The 12,803-nt window shown below is 35.6% G+C and overlaps 1 protein-coding gene across 3 annotated transcripts in view; it reads left to right on the top strand.

The window, feature by feature from the left end:
* The window catches only part of LOC123705000, a 70,210-nt gene that overhangs the window by 39,249 nt on the left and 18,158 nt on the right, over nt 1-12,803 (top strand). For all 3 annotated transcript variants that reach the window (XM_045653537.1, XM_045653536.1, XM_045653538.1), the window contains exons 8-10: nt 715-847; nt 4,892-5,074; nt 7,745-8,540. In XM_045653537.1, the coding sequence (XP_045509493.1) occupies nt 715-847; nt 4,892-5,074; nt 7,745-8,540 (1,112 nt within the window). The remainder of the gene's footprint in view (nt 1-714; nt 848-4,891; nt 5,075-7,744; nt 8,541-12,803) is intronic.

Here is a 12,803-nt window from a genome sequence, read left to right as displayed (position 1 = left end):
CGATTCCATTAAGAATATAAAACAAACTTATATTTGGCAGGATATAGTTATGTTCAAAAATAGGTAACTGATCTTCCACATAAGATTTTCTAAAACATATGCAATTGTTGTGTCAGTTGAGCTGCCCATTGCATATTATTATGAAAATGTCTTCGTACGGTCCATTGCTTAAATATCGCAATTTGTACGATAAAAATCATTTGACTTTTCGCTTTTAATACTTTCATAATTCAAGTACTGTATAATTGTATACAAGAGTATCGCGAATCGATTAAATTGGTTCTTATAGCCTAGCAATATAATTGTTGCCAGGCAGTAATCTGTTTTGTAAGTCCTTGGTTATTTTTATCGCGATGGAATTGTTTTCATAAAAAATAAACAGGGAATTTTGTTACATTTATTTTTTTAATCCTTTTGCGCTAATTAGAGCTTATTTTTATCGACGTTGTCGAAAACAACGATGTTTCTTAATTCAATAATAAAATAATATTTAACTAGTTCGAATATATTAAATCAAACGTATGTCACACTTAGTGATTTAAAAAAACGCATAAAAAATCAATGATTCTTAAAATTAGCAGACGAGGTACCAGATGTAGCATTTATTATGACTGATTTTCACCGTAAATTTTACATATAAGTATAATTTCTTAAACTATCCCATATTTTCATCAATTTTTCATATAAAGTCTTAACCACAAACCTCCTCACCAGGGCCAGGAACGAGGCGTACTCGCGGCCTGAAGACCTCGCGGACCTCTCGGACCAGTTACGCTTCCTTGAGGAGCAGTTCGAGCCGTACAGGGAGCGGTACATGATGTGCCTGCGAGAGGCGAACGATCCGACGGTGAGTACTCTTGTATATAAACGTGTGTTTTTACAGGAAATGCCAGTTTTGATTACTCTGCTGTTCTCATTCCTTTATTGTACGTACAATTGTTTCTTTGTAGATTGTCAGTTTAGTGTGCGACGGATTAACTTAGGTCCTTTACATGATATGATTCCAACGTGAGAACTGTTGTACATAAACATGTGTTTTACAGGAAATGACAGTTTTGGATCCTACCGTTGCCATTCCTTTGTACCCATGCACATGGTCGTTTCTTTTTGTTTTCTTGTAAATTGTCACTTTAGAGTGGTCACTCATTTACTTAGGTACTAGGGTGGGTATCCTTGGAAGATTTCCCCACTTTTGGGCCTATTTCTACAAATGTTGATGTGCGGTATATATTGTCACTTTGGAGTGACCAACTTACTTATTTAGGTCCTAGAGTGGGCAATTGCAAAGGTCCTAATTCTGCAAATATTGATGTGTATAATAATAAATTGTCACTTAAGAGTGCAACGCATTTAATGAGGCCCTAGAGTGGGCTTTTGCAAAATCCCTACTTAGGCAAATGTTGGGTGGTGGTGCTCATTTACCCTCAATCGAACAACCAGCTTGGTTTTCCGCTCTAACACTTAAAAGGAAGGTGCAATATGGCGTCTCTTTCTCTTTATCTGCCATCTCTTACAACATGGAATTACTAAAATATAATTACAGTACTCCAAAATTAATAATGCGCATGCAGATCTTCGCTCATTATCGTATTTCCAAAAACACCCGAATTACCCCGAATCATTGAATCTTAAGTGCCCTAAAAAAAGCACTTGCATCTTGCACCTTGTTCGAAAGAAATAGGAGTCAATTCAGAGTCATACACAATCGAAAACAATTCGGGCGGTAGGTGACGGTAGCCTGTCAGTCAAAAAACTCAAAAATCCGTCAGTCGTCTTTATATTTTGGCGGTGATCGCACGTATTATCTCTGTATGGAATTATATAGAGCTTCTGTTACATACCCTTCTTAGTTCTTAGTTTTGTTTCAAAGTTGAATTTTCCGATAAAATGATTATTTACACAGGTTGCAGATAGCATTGGGGAAAGTGAAAGTTAATAAGAGCATAATTAAAGTTTTGATCATTCTACGATATCAGAAATAGAGATAATCCCTGATTCAGAAAATCCTTTGGACTGATATTTTAATGATTAGATTTCTACAATGTAAATGTAAATCAGTGTTTGAAAATAGTTTTAAAATATAAACTTCCTGTCTTACTTTAACCTTACATACATCCATCATCACGCCAGCTTCAGTAAGACACTTTAATAGTTCTAAGTATAGAAATTTCCAAGTAAATCAATACAACAAATATATATTCGGAATCGTGTGGCTTATCCTCGCTATATTAGTACATTGAATTATCGGAACAAATTTCGTTACTTTTCTCTCTTACCATAAAATCACAATAAAACTCATAATTCCAATAAACTATGCATGAAGAAAATACATTTAATCACTCTATATACATATCATCTTTGGAGGCTCGGGGAATATGACAGTTGCCGAACAGTGACGAATTTTTCTATGCGCATTATCAGTTTGGGAGTACTGTATATTCCTAACATGGCTACCAACCGGGCGCCATTACAGTTTGTGACTTTGTTTTATTCAATGTACTAGTGCGGTTGTGTCAACATGTCATTATACAAACTAGTAATTATCTTGAGTCTAGACTTTATACGAACCGATTAGTTTTGAGATTCTTATATTTTATCAAATAACACCTAAACTCGCGTAATTATTCCAAAATGTGGGTAATCACTGAAAATTTACATATTTTCTAAATTAACTTTTAATTTCATACAAAAATTGCTGATTTGTACGGAACCGTGTGACGCGAGTCCGACTCGCACTTAACCGATTTTAATAAAATTCTCTTATCATTTTAGATTCATTTAATAAATTATTTAATTTAATCTTCACTTATAAAAATGAGATGATCAAAATGATGTGTCACAAATGAACAGCAGGACAGTTACTGTTCGGGCGCCAGGAAAGTTTAATTCTTATAACTAATTAGCTGTTAGTCCCGTCTGCGTCTGTGTCCTATATATTTTTTTTTGTATTTCATCATTTCTTATACGGGAGTGTTACATTGTTATCATATTCACTAAGTTGAAAAAGGATTGTGTCTGGATGAAGGAACATAGAATTCTTCTGTGTTGAATTCAGTATAAACTGCCTTCTTTCCTATGTAGTTCTAATAATACGAAGTTATATAAAACCGCTTTTTAAAAAATCCATAAAAAAGTATTATATTAAATAAGTTGGAAGTATTTTGCTAAAGAATATTAAGAACGTAAAATTTACGAACTGCCAAAAAATATCAATCGGTGCAGTGAGACGACAGATATCTTAAGAGGGCTTACGTGGCGTGCACTTAGCCAAAAGTTAGGCTAAAAGTAAATATATGGGTCAATGAACAAAACATATAATTTTTTACCTTCCCGAAAGCATTAATAATCATAAAGATTAGTATCAAAAGCAATGATTTTGGCATATTTAGATGATTAAATTGGTAAAAACCCAGTGGTCATCATATTTTATAACGTTAGGATAATTTTAAAGGAAAATTTTATGTTTATTCTTTGCAATTGTCGGCACCGAGAGATGCAATCAATAGTTTCGAGTCGACGCTATGATACAGGTCTATTTATAGACTTGCAGCAAGCCCTAGGCAACCGACTCATCCCACTGTTACATGGAATTATGAGCCCCAGATTTTATTGATTACCTGCGCGCTGTAAAATGAAATGTTGCGTGCACTGAGACATCGATCGGTGCACCAGCCTCGCTGACCCATCTTGCTCTATATACGCACTTAAGAACTTTTATGTTTTAAAATATTTTACGTTTTGAATTTATTATACAGATATTTAGGAATTTTTATTTATACTTTGGAGGTCTCCATAATTGGTTTTGACTAAATAATCGTTTGATATCTAATTACGAAACTATTTAGATAATTACTTGTACGTCGACAGCTTTGAAACAAACAATAGAAATAAGGTTAAAAAGGCTTTGAAGAGGATCTTCTTTTAAGGATAGGGATAGGGATTTCTCGTGCTATCGGCTTGGCATTTACACTGAGAATGAACAGAGGCGCGTACAAATCTTAGCTAAACCTATAAGTATATGGTTCACTTGCTTCGTTGCCATGGAGATGCGACGCTTTTGTTAGTTTACGTTCGTGTTTTTGGAGAGAACTAAATATGCTATATGAGTTACAACATTCGTCTTAAAATTATTTTTTTTTAAAACGCGACCCTAAAAGAGCGCATGTTATAATTTCGGTGGTTTCATTGTTTTAATTTTTAATTTAAAAAACTTTATCGCCCCTCGAACTTAATGCATTTGAATGGTCGTATTTTTTATATGATAAACCATTATTATATATTAATAAAATAAACAAAAACGAATAAACGTCGCACCACTACATGCACACAGCCGCCTCACACTTGCGCAGTAAACAGCTATCGTAGTGTGTAGGCTATAGGCAGTAGCGCTCTCCCATTCGTCTCCGGGCTTGCGTCCTAGTGCTACCTGTTGCAGTAAAGCGTTGCAACGCCATTTGCTCTGGTGATTTATTGGAAGGTAATTTGTTTTCGTTTGTTTTCCGGTACACACGGACTCTTTCTTGTGCCTCGTACTTTTGTGTAATAATATTAGTAGATCGTTGCGACAATTTGATTTTAATATTTTTTTGTTGTTCTTGGTGTTTCTAATAGCGATCGAGTTGTTTGCTTGGATACCATATCGAAGCGAAGTCTCTTTGTTGTTTGAAGAAGTTTCTTTGTTTTTATACAGTTTTGCGATTATCTTGGGGAAACTGCTTTTGCGATTGTTGTGAACATTTATAACATTGGAAATTTATTTTCTTTGTTGTTTTACTTAAAAAAAATTAACTGACTTTTTTTATTTTCTTTGTTGTTTTACTTAAAAAAAATTAACTGACTTTTTTTGAAATACGATGCAATTGCGATATTTTTAACTAACATTTTTTTTCAGATCACGTTGAGCGAGCGTACCCTGCAACGCCGCCAGCGGCTAGCGGACAAGGTTCGAGCGGTGTTCCACAACCTCAGCCACGCACACCATCTTTTGAGCGACTTCAACTTGCTACTGTCCCACAATGGATCCCGACTCACGTCTGAGATGCTCGTCGAGAATCGACCATTGTCACCACTTCATGTAAGTGATTGTTGTTACTTTTATTCTAGAGCCGGCAAACAACATTGCGGTCTGCCTGGTGGAACGCGATCAACATCGCCCATGCACATTGCAAAGGTAAGGATTTTTTTGCTTTTAATAGTAAATGAAAACAGACTGGATTGCTGAAGGAGATCAAAGATGAGGAAAACGATGGGCGCTCTCGAAGTCTCCAACTCTTCGCGCGAATTACAATAGAAGTCATAGTTACTTAGTTTTTAGTAGCATACTATTTGACGGTGTTTTCCTGTGGAGGTGTTCAACCTTTCCCTGACACGATTCGCGCCGCAGTGAGCTCAGATTCCCTCAAAGTAAGTAATAGGTATTCTGCGCGGTTTCATCCGCCGGCGAACCCGCGGGAAAAATCACTATATTTATACCTCTTGTGTTATTTTTATATAATATAACCTATAAAGTTTCATTTAAATCCGAACAGTAGCTTTTTCGTACAAGAGTAACATACTTCCGCCAATACTCACAATCTTTCGCATTCCTAATATTAGTAGGATGAATAATTCAAAATAAAGTCTATCGAAAATTTAAATTAAAGATTGCAATTTTTTTTGACGTGTATGTCGGATTAGTATTAGCTCAATTTAAAATTCATATGGCGAGGGCTTGCATTTCGCGGCCGCCATTTTGTTCTGGCTTAAGTTTGCATACCGCGGCCGCCATTTTGTAATGGACCCTGGCGTCGCGCATGCGCCATTTTGTAAAAGGCTAGGCTTGCATGCCGCGACCGTCATTTTGATATGGACAAACTGGGTTCGCGTAACCTCAATATAGTTATGGGCTAAGCTTGTATACCGGGGCCGCCATTTGGAATGAGCAAGGCCGGCATCGCGCAGCCTCAATCTCGCTATAGGCTATGCTAGCGTTCCGCGGCCGCCATTTTGTAATGGACGGGGCTGGCGTTGTGCATGTGCCATCTTTTTAAAGATTAGGCTTACATCCCGCGACCGCCATCTTGGTGAAATCGGTTCTATCGAGATCGTTCGAAAGTTTTTTTCCATTTTTTCATTTACAAAACGCTTTATTTTTTCACGAAATTTAGTGAAAACTTGTTTTTTTTTATGTCTCAAATACACTGGAATTAATTTGAATTGAAATATTTATTTTTTGTTTATATTATAAAATACCCTAATTTTAAATGGAAATTTACCCGTGAAAAAAAAATCAGTTTTTTTCAAAAACTTGGCGAGCTTTCTGTTTGTTGAAATTTCTACTTTTCGATGGTGAATAGAAAATGGTTTAATAATATTCTCCTCCATTTCATATTTCTATTCTTTTGAAGGCTTCTTCCCCTTAAATATAAAAAAAAATATATTGTAATAACATCTTGATTCAATTACTTATATTAGTATCAAATGAAAGAATCATTTTTTTTGCTTAACTCTCTACCTATCTCCCAACCAATTTTCAGACACTCAATGACACGTAACACGACACTTAGTTAATGTCTCCTGGGCCTCAAATATGATATTTTAGTTAAATGTTAACCAATTGCGATCCAATAACAAAAATAGTTCAGTTCAATTTAACAGAATTCACATTCCGCTAAAATTAAATCTTTGTCGCACTTGATTTTGTAATGTGTTAGTGTTCCAAGTTCCAAAGAAAATAAAAATTTTATTTTTTTATCAACATTTTATTTTTATTAAATTATTATCGTTATTATTCAATAAGATTTCCTGTGTATAAAACATGTTCAAATGCTGTTAAATATAAACTAAAAACACATCAAATATAATAAATAAGTAATAAGTACTCACATAGTAATTTTATCAATCGTGAAACGCGGTATTTTGATTAAAATTTTCAGGGAAAATGTATTTTCTGTCGCCACTGTAACGACAAATACAAAAAATATGAATAAAAAAATAGCTTTCATACAAAATGCTCGAAACGAAATATAACAAACAATATTGCGAATCAAAAGGTTCATAAAAAATAGCTTATTTGTACGGAACCTTTAGTGGCGATAATAATTATTCTTGTTTTTTTTTAATAAATACATACTCTATTGTGTTCTGTGAATATTTCAAGTGTTTGAAAGTGTTGCCATAAACAATAAACTTGGGAGGGTCTTTAATTTATATGTTAATCATTTTGATGATTGAATAAACAAGCATTATTAATAAAGAAAATACCTTAATTAAAAGTTCTATTCTAGTGTTATAATGTAGAAATATAAATGGAAATCTTCTGTCAATTAAGCTTATACACATTTTCCATTAGACGCATTTCTTTTTATCTGATCCAAATTAAAATTATTGATCGCCCACGTTTCCGAACATTTTTTTAGTTCTGCACCCCCAGAAATATAGCGCCGTTTCTGAGACGTGAAAATGATAATAGTGTAGATTTATAGAAAACTAGCGGTTCGCCCCGGCTTCGCCCGTGGTACATAATATTTCGCAATAAAAAGTAGCCTATGTCCTTTCTCGGGTATCAAAATATCTCTATATCAAATTTCATGCAAATTGGTTCAGTAGTTTAGGCGTGATTGAGTAACAGACAGACAGACAGACAGAGTTACTTTCGCATTTATAATATTAGTATGGATTAAATGATATTTCAAGACATCATACCAATTAAGAATCATTTACATTACGAACTCACGAGGCTATTGACCATTCATATCTTTTTCAGGCTCATGTAAACGTGGTGACAACAAATCGCCCCGGCCATCGTGGCGGCCCTGGGACGCACCACCACGGTCATAGAACACATAACGCATCCGCAAACTCGAGCCAAGCTTCAAATAACCAAGGTCAAAGCAGATCCTCACATCAAAACTCAAACGAATACAGATTCTCGAATCTAACTTCAACAGCCGCGAGCAGAGCCCAAATGAGTCAAGGTGCGAACCGGGCTGACGCGTCTGGCAACACAAGACCAGAATCAGACGAACAAGCCATGAATTTAGACGAGGCCACAGGTTCCGGCCCCGCCATGAGCGCAGACCACGACATAAAAGTGGAATCGGAGTTCGACGACGACACAAGTGGAGACCAGGCCACTCCGGGCCAGGCTTCAGGTCCTAATCCATCGACAAACACAAATAGCAGAGACGCTAAAAACCAAAATCAAACGACAAACTCTACGGCAAACCAGCAGCGGGGCCGTAACCCGAATCAGCCGACGGTAAACATCGAGGTGCACGATCCTATCACGGTTCAAGTGCAGATCGAAACGCGCGTGCCAATCCCATTCGAAGCGATGCTGGGCAACATGGAACAACGCCAGAACCTAGCGCAAAACCAAAACCTAGACGCGCGCACAAACCAGCACGGAAACCAAGGTAACGGGGGCAACGATGGAAACCAACAGGCCCCGGGAAACCAAGACAACCAAGCGAGCGGAGAAGGAGACGACAGTGAGAGGAGTCGAATTGGCCTCATGATGGTTGATCATTTCCGCGACGTGCTGAATCACGTGCGACAGGGTAAGGAGGCAATTTTGTGCTACTAGATTTAGTTACGAATGTGCCTCATAATCCTTTAAAGTATTCTGTTATTTCATTTGTGTCTTGTTATTTAACATAGAACATAGGATTGAGTTTTGTCTTAAGATTTTGTATAGCACCCAGACAAGCCGAATAGTATCATTGGTTATCGAATATATAATATTTAGTAACAATACGCCTCTTAACAGCCGATTTTAGCAATTTTTTTTGCCACAATAATGACATGATTTTATAAAAAGCTTGTACTAACCGCACTTAGCATCATCACAACCAAGATCATCACGGATATATAAGTTAAATGTCAGCATTGTAAAATACAATATGCTGTATACAATATTTAGCCACCATTATTGTCTAACTTACTACATCGCGTTTCTCTTTGATAGTGTTGTTGAATTTTATCCCACTTATATTACAAGCGTTTTAAGTAAATTTGATTTCTTTCTCTAGTAGGATCGTGAAAAATTGTTATAAAAGCATTTTAGATATGATGGTGATTGCAATTATATTAGGTATTATGTAAGAATCATTAGCTTAAGATTTTATTAGCTTCACATTTGAACGAGAATGGTAGTCTAACTAAAGGAGACTAGAATAATGGGCTTGCATATACAAAGCTTAGATTAAAAATAGGGGAGGGGTTCTTTTCTACGGGTATCATAATTTGAAGTAATTGTTAAAAATACTTATGTAATGACGATTCGAAAGTGCTACTTAAAGTAGTCTAATTGAATAAATAAATGTTTGAGTTTGAGTTTGAAGGTAAGTCTAAATATTCTAATACAATTAAAAATCACCCCAGTCACTTTCGTCCAATACTTTGACAGTTCTATTGGTATAACGTTAACGTGTTGATAATGATTCGTATTTTACTTAATTTTTTGAGCTATCGTAATTGAAAAGTCTCCTTTGGTTAAATAACAGTTGAAGTATCAACTACCAACACCAGCTCATGTATAATATATAACATATACCTTGTGCTATGCTTAAAATCAAATGTTCAGTAACAGCGTGTTAAAATAATATTGAACTCACAATTATCAACTAAATTGCATACTTAGTACCATTTCGCACATGCTTATTAATATCTGAATTATACCAAACCATAACTTTAGGATATATAAAAAATACCCATATTATAGCATGACAATTTATTATCCTTCGTTTGCATTCCACTGAGATTCGTTAAAAAAATGAACCCTTTTGTGATCACATATGATTGTTTTTCAATCCATTAAATAATTAATAGCTGGACTAATTTCCACTAATTAGGGGTAAATTTGCTATATAATGCCCTTTCATATGATACCCTATTTTCCTTGAGTGACACATGATTAATATTGAATAACATCTATTTGCAATGGAATGTCTTTTTAGGTATACCTTGTACATATTGATACTTTATTGTAACGCCGTGTACTCTGCGATCGCTTTCCATGCCTTACAAAATTATAGTTACAAAAAACGCAAGCTTCCAAGTTTCTGTGGATCAATTTGATTGGTAAACAAACTGCCGCCATTGTACCGTATTCCCAAACTCTTTCTTTCAAAGTACATTGATCTGCACTGATGTCAAAGTTAAAGTTTGCCTAGCAATCGATGATTTGAGTTGTTGAAGAAATTGCAACTCTCCGTGTTACGTCACAATTCACCATTCTGTCTTTTCAAACGGTAATTTTGTAAAGGACCATTTAAGAAAGGATAAACTTTATCTTTAGAAATTACTCTCTATCAACACACTACTCTGACCTGTTGTGTATCTGAAGAAAATTAAGACTTATTGTCTACTCGCGACCAACACGTGGTTCTTCTGGTGGTTGCCAACAATGAATGAGCCAAGTCTTCTTTAAACCATTAAAATAAAGTAGATTGTAACAACTCGTAACTGGATTTTACCTATTTTAAACATTCTTAAAGTTCTTAAAGTTCTCGTTTTTACATTGCATTTGATTTTATCTGCTAAGAGCGCAATCTGAGTTGCGGTTGGGATATATGAAATGCGACGTGAAACGCAAAATATTGTTTACGCGAAAAACCTCAATACTACACAATAAAAATAATTATTGTGCAACTTGCCGCAACTCAGAAGAAGATTTTGAATATGGAACTTGATAAATTTTTAAATTATACCGTAAAATTTTATAAGTTACAAAAGAAAAATTATATATATAATTTAGAACTTTTTCTTCTAGACCCTATATCAGATATAGACGATGATGATGATGACGATAATATTGTTGTTGACGATATCGTCGCTGTTAGGCCAAGCAAATTTGTAGATGAACGTGTATCCTTATGCGTGGATCCAGAGAATAATACATTATCGAGTCCTGAAGTCTGTCCCTTGATAAATGACTTACGTCCTGCAAACGAGAATCAACGAAGCAATACCAATGATTGCGATGAAAATGTTGAGGTGATCATTATCTCAGACAGTGAAGACGAACAAGATAAAACAGATGATAAAAACACAAATACACAGTCATACGGGCAAGAAGAGCAAATGGTAGTTCAAACTAATCCCAATGATGAAACCTGCAATGATGCAGTAGATATGTCGGGTAAGGAATGGCAATATACAGCGATTATTGTGCCAAATTTCCTTATAAATTTTACTAACTTTGTTAGTCTAGATAAATGCAAGTTTTCCCAAAACATACATACATATTACATAGTACATACATAGTATTAATTTTTTTTAAATATACAGTTTTCCGATTCTATTAAATATAATTATTTGAGTTCTATTAAAGTGATCTATAATAAATTTAATATGTGCGTACTTCTATTTCGTTTTAACTTACCCAAGGCATCTAAAACCTTTTTTTTGTAGAACCCAAAAGTGATAATGTTGCCACGACAGACACTGCCCAGGTTGTGGTTGATAAAATAGACCAACACATGAGATTTTATAATGTGTTGAAACATGCACATATACAAGTGGACCAGTCTGTTCAAGCTAAAATTATACTAAAACGGAGGAAGTCTAACAATAGCAATGACTCAAGTGAGGACAAAGATCAGAATAACCAGACAGATGATAAGAATAAATCAGATCAGAACGAACAGACAGACCAGCATGATGTTCCAATGGATAGTAATACTTCAAACGAAGTACGGATAGAAGACGTCCCTTTGCCTGAAGAAACCAGTCAGACAACCGATAAAAAGGACAATGGAGCTGAGCTCTTGAGAAGTATAACACCCAAGGCAGATCCAATGCAATGGAGCCAATGTAATCAGAATGATCAGCCCCATACGTCAGGTCGAAACAATCAGAGCTCTCGAAGTAATCGGACCCAACAGAACAGTCGTACAAAAAACAGCAACCAAGGTAGTGGGAATAATCAGTCCCAGCGTGGTCGTCCGGGTAATCGGAACAATCAAGGCAATCAGACTCGCCATCGAAATCAAAGCGGTCAGTCTAATCCGACCGACAGATCCAGTCAGAGCCATCAAGTTCAGTCCAAACATCGTCCCGATAAAGCCAATTGTTCTCTACAAGAGCGTACATCAAACAATGATCATCACAATCATTATCAAAATCGCCCCCATTCGTTGTTATCGCAAATTCGCGATGCAAATGCTAGAATTATTCAGAGAGCAAGAAGCAAACGGGCTAAGAAGCGTGAAGTACGCAAAACCATCCCTCCCTCACTGCGCCGGCGACTGCAGCTGCCGGGTAAGGGCATTGCATTTACATACAGTGAAGCAAATATTGAGCCTTATTTTTTCGAGCTTTGTCGAAATTTCGTTTATTTTGCAAGAGCATGGTCCTAATACCTTAAACTTGTACCAAATTGGCGCGCAGAGTTTCCACATCATAATTGAGACAATATCAGTTGGTGTATAATTGTTGTCGTAGTTACTCTCGTAGTTACTGTTGTCGTAGTTGTTGTGCACGACAAAGATAATTAACGACCTTTCAGGTTATAATTGGTGCCTTGAACCGCTGAGCCACCACTGCTTACAACAATGTCGTTTTTGTATGTGTAAGAATATGTTCCAATAATGTTAGTGTATTTTCATGTGGCATGTACACGGCTAAATTTGCCTAAGAAAGACGATATCTTGTAAAATGATAAGACATATTTGATCGTGTGTTGCTTTATATCTTATTAGGGGATTCAAAGGAATATAATTGGAAATGAAAATCATGATTATACTTTTTTTAAGGTTGATGTTTGGTGTATTATATGAAAGTGTAAAAATGTATTATATGGATTATTATATATGCAATAT

This window comes from Colias croceus, chromosome Z (assembly GCF_905220415.1).
Source record: "Colias croceus chromosome Z, ilColCroc2.1".
NCBI lineage: Eukaryota > Metazoa > Arthropoda > Insecta > Lepidoptera > Pieridae > Colias > Colias croceus.
The sequence above is the reverse complement of the archived record's forward strand: the minus strand, read 5'-3'. Positions and strand labels throughout refer to the sequence as shown.